Below are 18153 nucleotides of genomic sequence, written 5' to 3' on the forward strand. Positions count from 1 at the left end.
TACCTTATGAACAGAGGTTATTTGGCGCAGCGATCAGCTCTTTGAAGACGAGGCTGGAGCTAACTGTGGTAAACCGTTCCGTCAAACATCTTCACAGTTCGTTGCGCTTCTTAATGTTAACGTGGCACATTTCAGTTTTTATCGTACAATATTAATAGCATCAGCAATATAAAAAACAAACTGCAAAAAGGCGAAATTATGATAAATTCCAAACGTCCCCGTTATTTAGTGACTATCTTAAAAGTGACAAATAAATTTGATTCGACACTTTTTCTGTATGCAGGCTTACTTTATCTGAAAGATCGCTGAGAGCTGTTCCCAAAACTTATAAGCGTAAACAAACATAAACTAGGAGCTATGAATAAGGCAGAGAGGTAAATGATCTTATTACTTGAAAATGAACAGAATCCATAATCCTTGGTAATATGGACAGATAATGTTTGTCCAGGGCAACTTATTTACTGGTCTTTAACCATAATGATGATTTCCTAAAGCCTGGAAACTGAACCATATAGTAAAGATCTTGAGAGAAATTCTACGGGGAAGCAGAGAGGCGTACATCATTCTAGACAGTGACAAAAAATATATTTGGACGGGGACCATACAGGTTTCAACTTAAGAAATGTTTTTTGTGATGGGCACAGACTTAAAAGGATTGAATAACAAACATAAAAACCTACGTCATTGTTTTTATAGATACTTTCTTTATAATCGTTTACACTTTAAACTTCCATAGTTCATAGCTATGGTAGGCCTAGCTATAAGATTTCAATGATTCTCTAGTGATGGGTAGAACGGTCTGTGTACTTTTCGTTTGTTCGTTCTTCGATGAAAAAAAAACGAAAAATGAAAACCGGAAAATGAGTCGTTTCTCGTTTGTCGATTTAAAAACAGAAAATTGAAAATGGAGAAATCGGTTCTCGTCTTTCATTTAAAAATGAAAAACGACAATCGCGTTCTTTTTTCGTTTTTCAACATGAAAATGAATAACATTGTAATAAATGATCTACCTTTTTGAAGAATGAAAACCAGCTCCATTTTTCATTTTGTAAAGTAAGGAAAATCTTTGTAACCCACCAAATCAGTCATGGCTGAACAAAAGGAAAACGAGGGATCCGTTGCTTTTAAAGTAAAAGATGGAGCAACCCAAATGTCCCGCATTTTCAAAGGCAACTTTCCTTTTGAGAAGTGCTCAGAGACGTCCGTGACGCCTCCTCAAAATTACGTGTGCAGTCAAACGAAATTGGGTTTAAACTAAAATTTTAAGCCAGATTACTTTCGTTTTTCATTTCCAACATGAAAACATAACACGATTTTTTCGTCTTTTTCCTCATTTTTCGTTTTCAAATCGAAAAACGAATGAACGAAACGTACAAGGACCTGGAACACGTCATGCTGGTTTGGGCAGTTTCGACATACCTTCCAATTAGACACGTTAATGGAACTGTAAATCAAAGGTTGCTACTGTGTTTGCTAGGATGCTTGATTGTAGATACCACTTGATCTGATTAATTTGAACACGTAAAAGTGGAGTTTATTTCCAGTTTCTGGGAGAAGATGTAAGGACACATGGGTATTGTGAGACGACCATGATTAGCGCCACCTGTTGTCAGAATGTTACCCAGTCCTGTTCACTGATCTTCCGTGCTTAAACTGAATTGAAGGATACATACTTTCAGTGAGACCACGTCATTAATTTTTTTCGAGCTGAATGGCCTGAGCTTATAATCTTTTGACATCATTTGAAACCCTCATTGTTCTTTGGGGAATTCTGTTGAAGCCTGATATGCTCATATTAATAATACCACTGCTGTAACCCCATGTGATCTGTCAAAGAGAGCTTCACAGTCAATGTACTGGGCCGGTGCATCTGGCTCTTCTGTAATATCAAGAGGAACAAAAAAATCCGCACATTAGTACAAAGATCAAAGGGTGGTCCGCAGGAAGGGCCGGGTTGTCCAATAGGCACAGTAGGCACAATGCCTATAGGGCTTGCAATATAGTCGGGGCCTACGAAAAAGGTGCCGACACCTTTTTACCATAGATGTGTAATAAAACATCACCATTGAAATTATGCAAACGTAGCTTCAATGATTGAGTATCGGTCTTTGAATTTTCGATGTTGAGAGAGCTTCAAGAACTGCTCATGCGTAGCATCAATGCAAGACCGCAGGGCTAACGACTGCAGCGCTATGAGACTGGTGCTTGAACTTAGAGCAGAGTACATGTACATGTATATAGAGCCCATGGGCATGCGGAATACTGGTGCCTTGAGCCTACGGAACACATAATCCAGTCCTGGTCACATGATGACTATAAACAGTGGTAATTTGAACCTGGAAGTCGCTGGTTGGTTAAGTGCAACTCGTCCAGTCAAGTGTTGAGTTTAGCACGGATTGGCAATTAAAGCACTGGTGCATCTTTCACTTGACATCTATACAAAAGTGAGGGCGCGTTAAGATATCTTCGTTTGACGTAGTAAAGTGCAGTTTGCTTCGCTTTTGAATCGCTTCGTGTGCGTAGGATATAACTGAACAACTGACTTTTAGTGGATTCCTAGCAACGAATTTCCCTGAGCAGTCCATGCACGGTATTCAGCAATGATTTTAGATTGTATTTCACCCGCAGGAAAAAGTAAAACCATAATGACAACACTTCACACGAAAGCGTGTTGTCTCGAACGCAGTCGAGGGTATCATCGATCCTCGGCAATGGGCTATACTGATGTCTTTCTCCTGACTTTAAGAAATAAAACAGTAAAAATCTGTAAGGCTACTTTCTGAATTTTCCACAGCTAAAATGTTTGTAACAACGTGACTGAAAAAAAAGACAAACAACTAGTTTACACTATTTTAATGTAAAGCCTAAGATAGTCGCTCTTTGGTCAACCTACACCCACCCAACTCAACACCATCCACCGCGCCAACTTGTTCCACTGCATCTCTGCATAATGCTAAGCCAACGTCTCCTCCCCCGGCAAACAATTCCAAGTCCGTGTACTCCTTCAATTGGCCTGTTTCCTACATTCAAGGTTCTGTGTGTCCTACAAGTATACCGTCTGAAAGCTCTTTAATCAAAAAGCCTTCTTCGCCAAAGGCACTATGGATCTGTTTCTTACTCCTCCCCAAGGCATAAACCTGAACCGGCTACTCATAAGAAGTGTCTTTTTTTTTTATCTTTTGGGAGGTCTGTCTTGTCAGTGGCAAAACTTCGGTGTGTTGTTTTTCCTCCATCCCAATTGCTAAACTAATCCTGGGGCACTTAGAACGAGAGCTTTTTCTGTTGGAAATGAGATCTGGAGAGAATTGCAGGTGCCTCTCCCTCCATATGTTAGATTTCGTTGGGGTAAGAGATGAGGATGTAGGCGACAGGAGACTGCATACGCATGCGTTCATCCCTTTTAAGTGTCTATACTTGTATTTAACAACCCCTTCTGAAAAAAATACACCCACAGCAGTGGTAAACCTCACCTGAGTTTGTTGTATGGAATTACAGTGTTGGCGTTAACCGTGAAGGTAGTGACGTACATGCATTGGCAGGTAAAGTAGGGATGCTGAGGATTAATGACCACGGGGCCATGCCCGTCTGGTACACAGACGTCTTTCTGCTTCCACGGGTCGTAACCCCAACAGTCGCTCACTCCTAGACATGAAAAATCGACAGAGGCATTTCTTAAACCTCGCATTCGTCGTCTGATATCAAGTCTCAGCCCTAGCCTTGGTGTCATTTGTCGGCCTTCTATGATTAAACAAAAAGAACTAGCTCTCAAGCTTTGATATCTACGTTTGAAGGTGAGGCTCAGGCTCCATACTTGCCTTAGCTTGAACCATAAAAATTGGGGCCTAACTACATGAAATCCCTTCCAGCCGTTCCAGAGACAAAGGCTATTTGTAGCAAGCATAAGTTGTGTAATAGGAACTGTAAACCATCATTAAAGGTGCACCGGAGTTGTACCTAAAGAAGTTTTGCTGCAGATATAGTAACGTTTGACTATTTGGCCAAGGGCCAAAATGCCCTGACCATTATCATGGTTTTTCCAGCTTTTTTGAGCGTGACTTTCAAGTTTGTGGACATTTACATTTTACTCACCGAGCGATTGCGAGCTGAGCATGAACAAAGGATCCTCAAACATCATCAGAAAATGCCCTAGATTTAATTTGCAAAGGACATCTATACCTGAAATTCCATTACTGTATAATCGGGACTACAATGAAATTGGGAGAGTATCGTATTGACATTTTAGGGGGTCATGAAAACACGAAGAGCGTTATTTTCCTCACTTATTTGCAACCTGGAGTCCGCGTCTGCTGTATACTTCACGCCTCATGAGGCCTCAACCGTACATAGTGAGTCCACGACACACGTACGTAACGTGCTGAAAGACGGTCAGTTGAAAGCCTAAAGTAACTTTATATTTGAACTGACATCAAGCCTGGCTTGCACAAGCACAGGGTCAATGTATTCTTAAATTCTGTTTTGAAGTTTCTTCCAACTATAACTGTAACTTTGCGTGGTTGGGTCACATTAACCAAGTCTCTCTCCAATTTTTTTCATGGCTCTTTCTGAGGTGGCACATTATCGCTTCAATTTGCTCACACCACATTACGTGGATCAAGTAAAATCCTCCCTTTGGCGACACATCTTTCTCAGGAACGAGAAAGGCACTCGTGGCGTGAAACGTGCTGGTTATTCCAAGCCAAGCCCCTTGGGTAGATTTTGATGCCTTTCTGTTTGGAATTTCCCCATGCACTTGACATTGGACCGCCATCGGCGAGCAATGGTCTACATTATTTTTGTAGCTCCATGTATTTTAGTCACCCTAGTCTAGTCACTGACACCCTGAATGCGAAGGAAGAAAATGACGGAGTTGTTGGGAAGGAGTCAGGTTATCAGGTGGGCAACACTGGCAGCCTTAGAGTAACATGATCTTCTCATCCAATGGCCCGAGTACCGGTACACTGGTCACCCAAGTGGGAAAATTGATTATTATTTCAACGCTTTAATACGATTATATAAATCATGAATCCATCATTGAGGGCTAAGCTTGTGGCTTTAACCGAGTCCTACTGATGCTTTGGACGGAAGGAGTCTGCTCAAAAAGGCAGATTAGAAAAATAGCAATACAGACGTGTAGAACCAACTGGTGCATGGGCAGAATTTCTATAGAGATGGACCCCCGCTCTTTAACGGTGAGAGTGACATGATTAACATTTCTATAGCTTTGGTGGAAAATTTTGCTGAAATTCTCTGAAGATGTGGAAATCATTTTAGTCACTCTATGCTCCTCCATGTTCATCCAGAAATCGTGGTTCGACGCCACAGAACGAGATCCAGTCCTGATTTTCGAGATGTCAGTGAATATGTATATGGTTAGCGTATCCACGTACATGTAATTATTTTGGTTGTGACTTCTTGGTGTAAGCCTGCTTTTCGTGTATAGCTTAGAAGTTCTTTACAGTTTTTATCTCTACCCATTTGCTCCCATCTTGGATGTTTTCTGCCTCCCTTGCCATCCATCGCTAAAAACAAAACGTAGACTCACACAACCAAGCATTATGTCTGTCTTCCCGGGAAAAAAAATACCCAGGGGTTACTTTATGAAAGGTGTCTAAATTTGGCTACAACACTGTTATAACATGCTTGTAGACTCCTTTTCGTAATACTGCTTAAAAGGTTCGCGATGCCTGGCCCAGATCTTGTCATTTTATCCGTTACCTGTTTTGCAGTAGGGGCAGCCACAATTATCCACCTCGTAGTGCACGCATCTGCTCTCAAACTCACACACGTTGCTGTTGGGGGAGCAAGCAATGATGGGTCTCTCGCCACTAGCACTGGCGAAACATTTGCAGATCCGGCCACACTGGTCTCCATTGTAGTTAGGCACGATATCGTTGGGGGCGTAGTACTTTCCCTGGTACTCGCAACAGTCCGAATAGTCGCAATTGCAGCCTCTGTGATGAATATTAGAACGTTTATTCAAACGACTTCACGTTGAAGGCTTCCTACTGTTGTTCCGTGCGCCCGTTATTACGTCCAATAAAGTCATATTTTATACCGTAGCGGCTATATTTTTTGCTTGGGAAATTGCTAACTTTTGACATAATACAAAATTCACTTCAGTCGAAATTTTAGTGTCTTTTAACTTTAGAAAAATCATTATTATCCTCGACTTCACCTGTCAATCACTTTTCCAGGTGAGATATAGGAGGTGACAACATCGCATCGGCATTTGGCGCAACGGCCCACCACCGTCACACCACCGTCTGGTATGACCAGGTAGCTCCCCTTGTTCTGTAAATCAGGGACCAGGCAGTTCCCCCCGGTCACAGCAGACCCTGGTATGAACCCGGACGGGTACCCTGGGGATGGGATGAGAGGGGACGGGAGAGGAGGGTAGCCCTCGAACGGAATCACTGCGCTGTCGCTTCCTGCAAAAACATAAATGCCAAATATGACCTTCTTGTTTTATAAGTGAAATTTTATTAATTATCTGTAGGACTAAAATGGCATTATTTTGGAATTAGCTAGTTCACTTTTTCACATAATCCGCCTTGAGCAGAAGCACCTCCTCATCGGTTGAAAATAGCCAGGTTTGTTGGGATTGCTCATTTTGCTGGTAGCGACGCGCCCGTAACGCGTGTATTTTATTGTCGTTTGTGAAACACCGATGTGCAGTTCCGACCAAGGGAGCCGCCGTTGCTTGGAAAATTGCACCCTCTATTGGTTCAGCTCAGGGGTCATTGCAAATCAGACTAAGTCCATTATGCCGATAATGCCATTTTATCTGGTGGTGTATGTACGCACGTTACTGTATTAAGTAAGAACCCTACAAAAGACTATCAAATCTGACGAATTTTTGGCGACAACATTATTGTGATCTTACATCGTGCCTAAAAAAACTCACTGTCAACGACTTGATTAGAACCAAATTCTGGTAAGCTTTTTCTTAAGTTATATACTCTGGAGAAGTCCTGTATTACCCAGTATTTCGTGGCCAAATACCTGCACCTCACACAACGTCAGAAATTCCGCTCTGTGCCGGATCTGCACGCTGACGAAGCGCCCCCTCGTGTTTGCTGCGCACTCCCGCGTGATCTTGTTGCCCGGGGCCGCTACTTCTGCCTTCGTCACAAGACTACCGCAGGGGCGGTTCCCGCCGGTCACAGCATTGCCACCAACGCGCACTTCAGCGCCAAAGAGACGTCTACCTGCACCCCCATAACGAAATCCAGTCCACAAACAAATTTAGATTTCACCAGAAATGTGCTGAAGAAGGGGTTGTAAAGGCCACCTCTTTCTCAAAGAAGCTAATGTAAGTGTGTACACAGTACATTATTAACAATGCACCATTTAAAATGTGGGAGTATTGTCATCCACGTCTATTCACCATCATCCTATTCCTATCATCTTTGAGACAGATCCTAGTTAGAGTGGTAATTGCCCATTTATCACTGGTTCAATATTTTACACGTCACTGTCGCCTCCCTGCATACAACCATCTCTCTTACCCTCTTCATCATCCTTTTATTTCTCATTCCACGACCACTCCATTAATTAACTTGATCGTATACAATGTTTCACCATACCGGAATTAATCTGAGCTTTGTCTCAACCGTGGGCTACATCTCCTCTCTGTTTAAATTTACTTTGCAGGGCTTTCTCTTTGTCAGACTGATTCCAAAACTCAAAAGCACTCACCAAATTTTCCAGCGCGGTTGAAAATAACAACCTTCGTTACGACGAAGCTTTTCCCCAAGTCTAGTTTCCACCAGGGTTCAAAATGCTTAGCTGGAAAAGACGAATCGGCACGAAATGAATTAAAATTCTCTTACTTATATGGTGAACTAAAGTTAAATTTTAAAATCCGGCGGCAAATTGGCCGAGAGTGGAACAAAATGTCACAAGCCATGAGAACTCATCCAGACTCAATTTCCAGGGGGAGAGAAATTTGTTCCACGAAACAATTCTATGGCTTCCTCATGGGCTTGCTCAGATGGGAAGCTACATTTGGTCCCTTTGTTCTCCCTTTTTGCACGAAAGTAAATAAGATGTAGCCGCCAAATCAGTCTTTGTATATTTTAACAAAGCCAAATTTGCCTCTTGTTAAGCGAAATTTACTTCTTATTTAGGAAGGATGGTTACGATTACCTACCTACTATACCAGGCAAGATATGGGACGGAGGGGTACCCCCCTTACCTGTCCAATTCCTATACACACTCTAGACTATTGTTACCTAACAGCCCCCCCCCCCGGAAGTTTGTAAAGAATTTCTGAGATTCCGATCAAACAATGACCAACACAAAGGCGGGGAGGTTCTCTCCGTCCCATATCTTGCTTCAAATGCTACCTACTGCTTCCATTCATGATACCGAACTTGTTACATAGACTTTTAATAATGAAATACTGACGTGCGTGGCACCTTTCTCTTTCGTAATCCCTGTTCCGCAGGGGGACAAAGTTTTGCACTTCAGTGACAATGGAGACTTAGGCACTACCACCCCGGTGCCGTACATAATGCTACCCAAACTAACCAAACCAACGGGTAGGGCTCCCCGAAACCGTGCCAAAACCAAATCAAAACAAACGAACAAAAATTAGTTTTCTTACCTGTATGAGTGCAAGTATTTCCGCGGAAGAACTCCCCGTCAGTTTTCCCGTCAACAGCAAGCTGTGCCCCCCGGGATATGTGTCTGTACGTTTGGGTAGAAATTTGCCAAGCAACTCGATTCTCTGACAAAAGTACTGACTCTGCGAAAGGACACATGGAACTCTTAATTGATCAATGCAAGTGGCTCACGCTGTTGTGTGTAGGTGTGGCTGATGAATTCAGTTAATGACGCTATACAGGATTTTTTTTATGCAAATATTTTGAAATCTAGAAACGATCGAGAGAATCTGTTGCCGGTGAAACTGACGAACTACAGCATTGCAATGCACAAGACTTAGTCGGCTCTACACGAATAAGAGGAGATCATAAGACAAAGACAGCAGAGGATATTTCGACGAATCCCGCATGTTGAAGAGCACAAAACTGGAAAATAATATGCGGGTGCACTGTGCGTCAGAAATATAAACTAAACCTAGAAAGGTAAGCTGAGGGATTTTAGTACCTTTCATTTTGTCGAGGTCCAAATTTTATTTGTATTCAATAAGTATTCGGGAATGTGACCCAAGGTGTAGGGCCTATCCGTAGAGCATCTACTAACTAATTCTTGTAATAGTTGAAAGCTTCATTCTGATTACCAACGGTGTAACATTTTTTACTGTTGGCTGCTCTTTCCTCACATGGCTCTTGCGCATGTGTGCGCAGTGGTAACCACGACGTGTGTATGTACGTGAATATCAAGTCCATATACACACTATTAGCTGACTGCGTAGGAGAGAGTCTGTCAGAAGCTTGTTAAAGAAAACGGGTTTTCTCGGGGATTTATAGGCAAACTCTTTGGGGAAACCCTGCATTAAGGGACAAAATTATAAGAGGATTAACTTTCAATTATGAAATCTAAGTAATCCATGCCTATGTATTTGGCCGAGGGGCAGGTAATTCTGACGGATCACAGAACAGGAAACAAGGTAAAAGCTTAAGATTCTTGGCGGAAGAAGATCGGAAAATAAGGAAAGGCTCTAAAATGATGAGTTTACAGACAGCTTTTGGATCATGAAAGCTGCTGGCAATAAGCTGAGAACAATGTAGCACTTATGTATTCACAGCGGTGTGATCAGGACCGTATGCATTGTGTATGTTTTGATACAGTACGCGTGCATAACCACATCACCAACCAGCGGCTCAAAAAGAAAACAGACCAAATAAAAAAGAAATAAAAGTTCCACTTGACCAAGATCCTTCATTTCTACTTCAGTGACTCAATAGGTAAAAAAACCTAGACTCACACATTTATCCGAGTTAAAAAATAAAACCAAGAAAATTTTCACTTCCAGCTTGGGTGCAAAACGGACAGCCGTCCCTTGTCTAACAGCATATTCTTCCTTCGGTAAATCTAAAGTAAATATGTTCCTTTGGGAACCCAAGACTCCGTGAAATCTTTTAAGTGCATCCATTTCCTGCTCGACCATATACCCTCGGGAAAACGTAGGTCTATGTGAATCCACGTCCTAACAACGGAGCTCTTGACTTGCCATCAGGCTTGCTGAGAAATATTTCATCTCAGGAGGACGGTGTTGACCTTAGGGTGCCCACTCACTTTTAGGATATCATCGTCCCATGAAAAATTTATTATGACGATGTAATCCTGCATTCAGGATGGCATCGTCCCCTGATAAATCATTCACGATGTCAACATTTAACATTCGAGATGTCGTCAACCTGAGTTATTGCTAAGATATCCCCAATTTTTGCCTAGATATCCCCAAACTAGATGGCACTTCCAGAGCTCAGTACATGTTAACGGTAACACGTGGACTCTTGCACTCTGCGATGTTGTTTCGGCACTACCATTTGACATGAAATGCAAGACAGTTGAAATTAATAGGTGCCTCTGTACAATTGAGAAGGCAGTCTTTCGCGAGAGACCTCACAAAATTTTGAGAGAAGAAATGGCTCCAAAACAAAATGTTCAAGCAATCATTATAATGTTGACACTTATCAAGATGTATTTTTGCGTTGGGGAGATGTTAATTATATATAACGGGTTTGCCCTTACCCAACGTATATTTATAAGCACTGTATGCTCAGTGCTTGTCCGAGAGCTTGCGAAAAAACCTCACAAGCTTACTCGGGTGGGACTCGAACCCACGACCTCCTGCTTACTAGTGCAGATGTCTTAACCACTCGACCCCGGCAAGCTCGATGCTTACTAAATGATTACTTCGATTCCGTGGAACGCGCTCAATGCCTGTATTATCCTCACAAACCACTAATATCTGGCAGTGAATTTGGTATAGCGAGCTTCCGGAACCCTCGCACGGTCCCCTATGGAGATTTTTCTAAACGACCTTTCCCTTCCGCCGATATCGTATCTAGGTCTCCATGTTCATTCACATTTGTTTTCACTGCCCGTGCTTACGTGAAAACGAGATTGTACAACGTTGCAAAGATTTACCCACTTGCAGTCGATGGGTTCCAGATTCCGTTTAGTTGACATCACGCAGTTGTTGTCAACAAAGGTTAGATGAAAGATTAGAATCTTTCGTAATTGAGGTAGAATATTGCTTTCAGTTTACTGGTGCCAGGCAACTTTTAGTAACTCCCCATTCCCTCCGTCCCCGGCACAGAACTAAGTTACTGTGCAATGCGAACCGTGCTCGAAAGCGAGGTCGTGCAACACTAACAACCAATTGATATGAGATCTTAAGTCATTTGCATCGGTGCATTCAATGCGATTATTATTCCAATGATACCACACAGGGAACCCTTTCGTGGACCTGCAATATTGTTCAATTATACGGTCCTTGGCTTTAATCAAAGTAACATTACCGTGAGCGCTACAGCAGTCAGTGGCGATCGTCTCGGGCGCCGCGTCCCTTGTAAATCTACAGTTTTTTTTTACCTTACAGGAATCTCCCTTAATAGAAATGAGGCTGCCTGCAAACATGAATACTATTGCCACATAAAATAACAGAAACTTAACAGAAAAGCTCATTACATGCAGACGATATTCTATTTCGCTATTAATGTACAAAAAAGTCTTTCTCATTTAAAGTTGTCTATGATAGACATTAAAAAGAGCGTTAGGTCACACTCTTTTAAACGAGTTGTCAAAATTCAGGAAAGAAGTCCTTCCGAAAACTAATTCAGGCAAGACACACAGAAATGTCAGGAGGAAGAAACGTCAAGGAGGCTGGTCCCACCCAGGCTAATTCATAGCAAAACTCCGTCCGTAATAAGACCTCAAGAGTAGCAGACATCGCTCAGGGCAGAAGCGCCGCAACAGGTCTATTCTTATAAACTTTAGTCTGGCTGAAATAACAGGAGCCATTATGATGCGTTTATGTACAAGACCAAAACATATATGATGAGCCCCATGTAAGAGCAGACGGGAATCCAAAAATATATACAAGTAGTATTTCAAGCTCTTCACTGAACAAAAGCCCTCGGACGATGTGAAATCATAATTCAAACAAACTAAGTTGTAACTAACACTTTCAGCTGGATGAATGGACATTTTCCACATCCAAATCGATTCTTTCCTAAATGGACTCCTAGACTATCCTTTTTCTAACATTAACCTAGATCAAAGTAAAACAATCTTAACATTTTTATATAATAACATTGTTTACACTTAAGTTCCGCTCACAAAGGGACCCAAATCCTTCTTAGGTATTGCAATCCTATTTATTGTTCCAGAATTGACAGAATAGTTGCTTGACAACGGCAAAGGTACTTTACTGATGAGCACATCTGGTGAATGTATTTCCTACATGCGCAGATGAGGCCAGGGCTAGGGCTGGTGTTACTGGGCTATTATGAACCGAGAGAATGTCACAGTTGAGCTGCCTGCGGGGCAACCGCGCAAACACGTCGACGTAGCAGGCTCCAGTTTGAAGAGCGAATGGTGCAGACTCGGAACCAACCTACCCGTGGGTAATGAGGACAAATAAGCAAGGATCCAAGGTGGAAGTCAGCCTAGATTTAGCACGGGTTGACGTACTTATCAACAGTCCGCTGAGGACGGGAAAAACAGGTTAACAGAAAACCCACGACCGCCATCCAGGGGAAAAACGTAAGTCGCTCCAGTTGGCACTTAATTAAAAAATGGGGGAAGAGACAGAGGTGCGACACAGTTTGGACAAGACGAAGAGAAGTATAATTTCTGCATTTTTTTTGTTACCCTGTGAAAAATGCCGGCCATTAGTACCCGAGGTATAGGCACAATTGAACTTGCAACCACATGTAGCTTCAACTAAGCCCCTGAATAAAAACAAGTTAAAATGATTGAACTTGCAACCGCATGTAGCTTCAACTAAGCCTAAGTTAATATGTTGTATTAACACGGGCATGCCCCAAGAAATATTAGAATCTTTATCATGGTGACGCTTTCTCTGAATTCCAGGGCAACTGGAGAAATTGGAGAGATTTCATTTAGGCATTCCATTCAATTCCATTCGGCAGGTGAGAGGGGGGGTACGCCTCTTGGAGCTCGCTTCGCTGCCGGGTGCACAACCTTCCAAAATGGCTACAAGCTGACAAGGACAGGTGTATTGGCAAAGTTTTTAAAAACCTTTTTATACAGAAAGAAGAGAGAGCGAGAGTGCGTGTGAGAGAGTGGATTTCCCACCTGTTACTGAGGGCCAAATCCAGCCACCAGGCCGGCACTTTGGACAACCACAGATGTCTGTGATTGGATTAACGCACAGGTTGGTGAACGCGCACTGCCTGTTCACAGCACACACGATGTGGCCGGTGCGACCGAAGAGAGAGGCGTAACACCGGCACTGGGTCTTGCAGGGGCTCAGGTCGGGGACCTCCTGGCCAGGGTTGTAGATGTTTCCGTTGGCGATACACGTACGTCCTGGCGCGGAAAAGGAAACATGGAAAAAATTTCAAATTAATAATGCGCCACAGGTTTTCACCCGTATGACACATGTAGTTGGCATCCTCTCAGTTAAGCTCTGTGGGCCGAGCCATTAATAAAAAAAGTATTTTCATAAGCACAATTCGAACTGGACGCGAGGGGCTTAATGGATTGTGACAATGATGACCTTACCCAGCACAGGAATCATCAATTTCACTCTTTCAATTTGTATTCACTGCAGGGGAGGGGGACAGAAAGAATATGAAAATGTTGAAAAAGATATGAAAATGTTGTAAAATGAATGGTCCCTTGGTTAAATAATTTGCCCATAATGATGTATTACACTCAACCTTCGTTTTTCGCAACTTTATCCCTTCCCCTCCTCTTTGAAAAGTAGAACAAAAATGTTGGCACCACCTAAACCTTTATTGTGGACAGACACTGCTGTCAATAGGCAATAGGCCTAACGATAGTGGGCTTTTCCATGCACACTGTCCTTTCCCCATACTATATTACCATACAAGCATCATATGACGTCGTTAACAGTGTCGGAGCTTTCACCGTGCAAGGATAGATTTCCCTCCTTGGACAGGACAAAATATAAATCATGGCAATTGCGTACCATGATGCAGCCGAATAGGGTACGACAACCTACAGTTAAACTGGGTTTTACTGGATTGACTTCATATTACGAACCATTTTCAAAGACAGTGCATCCTGGTATTGCTCAATATATTTCCAGTAAGGAATAACATCACTGACAGAGATTTCCCTTTGTTTCAATTACCTAATATTTAAAGCTTGATGCTGAGGGTGCACATTATGACTGGCCAAAATACTCGCACCGTTTTAAGTTTAGAAACGCGTCATGCCTGGCATCAGCGCATCTGTCGTTTCCCCAGACTATTCCACTGCAAAGTAGAGAGTTGTGGTAGAAATAAATTCATGAGGCAACAGATTGAATGTTCAACATTCACCGAAGGTTCACTATTCACCGAACATTCAGAATTCCCCGAATGAAATCATTGTTTCCACTATACAAATTGTGAAAGTCTCGTGATATTTTTTTTGGAAACGCCAATGCAAATCCTAGTCGCCGTTGCGCTTTTTGAGCTTAAGCGACAGGAATGTTTCTCATCCCGACTTCTTTAATGCTTCCTTCCTCTGTGTCTCACAGTCTGCTGCAATCGTTTGACAACCTATTTTGTATCTTTGTTTCTATTTCGAAGCAATACCAGACAACGACGCGTCTTGATTTTTGGTATCGGCAAGAATTTTGTGCGTTTGCGTCTACATGTTTACATGTCGTAGAGTGTTATTTCTGTATTTAAAGAACACTGTGCAGAGCTGCAACTACACGTTATTGCATGTGGTCAATACAACGATATTCATCGGTTGTGGTTAATTACACTGAATAAGTCATGACCCGTATCGATGACCCGCCAGTAGTGTATAAAGACGCCTACAGGCCTACATGATGTAAATCAATAGGAAAAGACAGAAAACAAACTGACATGCACAAAGGTATGAGCCAACAACAGATCAATACAATTTTGTCCAATAGTCTTAATGCCACCACTTTATCAATGTTAGGGTCCTGAGTAGACGACACCTTTAGGTGTTTCTTCAGCGCAGTGATCAGAAAGTAATGTTCCAGTAAGGAGGCAAAAATCTCATCTGCATTTACATGGATTAGGGATCATTTGAATACTTTTAGGTGGCGAGATATTCTACATAACGTCCCACAAGCAGATCATGGTTGGCTGAAGATATGATCAATTAGTAGGTCAAGACGCAAACGTCATCAGCAGTCACCTGTAACGGAATTCGATTTGGAGAATTTCCCACCTTCGACGAAATAGAAGCAAGTCTTACAGGAATATACTTGTAAACGACTATGGGGCAGCGCGGACATCCGGAATTCTCGCAAAATGGCAGGTACCGCGCCGGTGAAAACAGCGACCATGGCGACGTATGCATGCAGCATGCTGTCAGTTGACCGATTTTAATACACAATCTTGTCTTTGACGCGCGCGCTCGTTGTAGTTGGTTTCATCGGCGCGGTGTGGTTGCTACCCTCAATTTTAATTTTGTGAACTCCAGATTTCGGCGCTGCCCCATATCCGCCTTTCCATATGTACTTTTGTGTGTGTGCGCGTTGCTAACGCAATGCGCTCATGCGTGTCAATTTTACATACACAAAAATCGACTACATTAACATAGCATTCATGCATCGTGTTCGGCCGTCACATTATGTTGACGCGCACATGTTGATGCGCATATGGAAAGGCGTCTTAAATCGGAAGTTGTTAACTGCGCATGAGCGATTGGTTGAGGAGCAATTCTGGCAATCTTTCAAGTCATGACGGGTAAATTGCGAGTGAAACAAAAACCTATCGGATTTTTCTCCGAACTTCAGGATTGTACAATTAGCACCTGAAGCATATTTACGAGCTCCTGTCATGAGTGAAATACGATTCAATGTGAGGGACCTCTTATGGTGTAGTGCCCAAACTATTTATTCTTACATGGACCCGTTAATGGTTCATGTGAAATCTCAGCTGAGATCGGAGGACGATTTGAGACGTTTAGGTTTAACTGTTAGGTGCTGATTGAAATGAACATTTACGTAAACGAGTACGACTAGGTTGTGAACGATTTTTGTTAGTGATCGTTGGATAGTGCGTCGATAAATGGTCGGTTGATGAAAAATTGATCTTGCAATGTTCACTACATAAACATAAGAAACATGTTGCGTAGTTCCTTTTTTCCCTTCATCTACAATTTTAATAGCTGTTATGCCTAAGTTATGTAACAATGAAGAGTTTCTTTCCAGTTGCAAATGCAATGAATATTGGATCTTAGAGAAGCTTTTTTTCGCTTGCGTGATATCCTAATTTTGGCGGCACTTCTATAGATGCATGTCACCAGTGTTTATCCTCAGATTCCATTGGCAAAATTTTTGTTCTGTTAATTCCACTCTTTTGAGTTGAAAATTGAGTATTCGTCCGCGAATGAAAAGTACCAGTAACACTAGGCCACTAGCTAATCACTGTCACCACCGTGTTTGGTTTCTCGCTTACACAAGCCATGCGAAAGGTCAAATGAAATAAGGTGACATTTCTGTGACTTATGCGTGCGGCGCCAATAGGCGTATTACCGTCACGCCCTTAAGGAAATTTAACGATTCGTTTTCTGGGTAATAATGCAGTCTCCAATTTGACATGGAATATCTCATATCCGCTGGGTTGAAACATTATTAAAGGGGAAAATTTAACGGGAAAAGCAGCTTAACACGAGTATTATTTGACATCCTTAAGACCTCGTTCAGGAAGTGACACGCCCGCTGTTTTCTCCAGAAAAACAAAGTGGTGCAGAGCAAATGATTAACATGATGAATAAGCTGGTAGGAGGGTGCTTTTGGTTTCGAAGGAACGCTTTTTTAAAACATACATGAGGGGTTCACTCATTTCGCTATTAGGCTATAGTTGAAAGATCCTGATGGCATTTTATGGCGATTCACCACTGTCTATCGTGAAGGACATGCGCGTTTAAGCAGTTTCTGTCTCGGTTTTTTTCCTATCCAGACTCGAAATCTACACGAACTCATCAATAAAGATTGTGTTGGTTTATTAATGAAATCTACGAACTGTTCAGGAAATTACCTGTAATAGTGCCCCGGCGGTGTCGGGTAAGCGAAGCGTTGGTCCAACATGGCTTGACGAATATACAGCAAGCAAACAAGAGTTTCATTGCAGCGATGTTTATAAGGGCCATTTTTGACAACAGGAAGATCCTGAAGCAGAAGTAATAAAAGGGGAGTACGTTGGCCTTTTTATATACGGAAAACTCAAGGCCGTACATCACCGTACGGACCAAATATGACCACTTACGTTCAATTGTGATCCTCGTTGGCCTTACTTGTAGAAATCTGAAGCATTCTGGATTTCGGGGGGGGGGGCAAATCATTGTTAAATCATGATCTATTATTGTCCCCTAAACTTCCATATGTTACGTACGCGAATAAAGCATCGGTGCACGATAGCAGTCATGTATACACTCTTGTTGCGAGAGTGTTTGTTTCGATAGATAAGTATTCACAAATCCACAAAAGTAATCATTGCTTGATTTAAAGGACAGAAATATCGACAAGTACAAACGTGTAGATTATCCTGCGAATGTAGCACATTATAAACAACATGCAAAATAATATGTCCTGGTCTTGGACAGACGCGTGGCTTTTAATATCACGAAACAGTTACTCTTAAAAATAAGAGCGATAACATATTGTAAAAAGATTAAAGTTTTTCATTTTGCCAAGGATTAGTGTTTTTCCTGATGCTAGAATGGTGTCAAGTGTACCCATGATTGGAGCCCTGCTCAAAGATGAACCTACGCAAGAAAGCGTGACGCCATGCTATCAAATTGAAAACAGTACGTGTAATTGAAGGGACAGCTAGCGTGCCCTAAAGACATTAATATGTACCTTTATGCCGACATAAAGGAGACATATCAACCTCTCCGTCATGTACCATTGTTAATTTCTTTGACATGGTAGAGAAATTCGTGTAATTGGATTATAAATTTATTAGCGTATGGTCGTTTGAAATGCCGATGAAATGTGCCAGAGTTTAGAGCGTTCTCACGTGACTGCATTATTTTGACATTAGTTTCGACTCA

At 42.1% G+C, this 18153-nt stretch overlaps 1 protein-coding gene across 1 annotated transcript; it reads right to left on the reverse strand.

The window, feature by feature from the left end:
* Positions 1-202: 202 nt before the first annotated feature.
* LOC110987113 (uncharacterized) lies at positions 203-17329 on the reverse strand. The gene is made up of 9 exons (XM_087137446.1): positions 17139-17329; positions 13237-13470; positions 8609-8749; positions 7699-7788; positions 6981-7208; positions 6176-6428; positions 5716-5951; positions 3471-3642; positions 203-1879 (listed from the first exon to the last, which is right to left on the reverse strand). Exons 1-9 carry the CDS (start codon positions 17248-17250, stop codon positions 1849-1851), a joined length of 1497 nt encoding a protein of 498 aa, XP_086993572.1. The 5' UTR covers positions 17251-17329; the 3' UTR covers positions 203-1848.
* Positions 17330-18153: the final 824 nt, after the last annotated feature.

This window comes from Acanthaster planci, linkage group LG05, assembly GCF_054643075.1.
Source record: "Acanthaster planci isolate LZ-2023a linkage group LG05, COTS_SCS, whole genome shotgun sequence".
In the NCBI taxonomy this organism is placed as follows: domain Eukaryota; kingdom Metazoa; phylum Echinodermata; class Asteroidea; order Valvatida; family Acanthasteridae; genus Acanthaster; species Acanthaster planci.

What these genes read in the sequence shown, in the direction of transcription:
- LOC110987113 (XM_087137446.1), bottom strand. Translation starts at nt 17,250, where the DNA reads ATGGCCCTTATAAACATCGCTGCAATGAAACTCTTGTTTGCTTGCTGT. An exon ending in CAACCGCGCTGGAAAATTTG is followed by an intron (nt 7,209 to 7,698) that starts GTGAGTGCTTTT and finishes ATGGGGGTGCAG; the next exon opens with GTAGACGTCTCTTTGGCGCT. An exon ending in CCTGGAAAAGTGATTGACAG is followed by an intron (nt 5,952 to 6,175) that starts GTGAAGTCGAGG and finishes TATTCATCACAG; the next exon opens with AGGCTGCAATTGCGACTATT.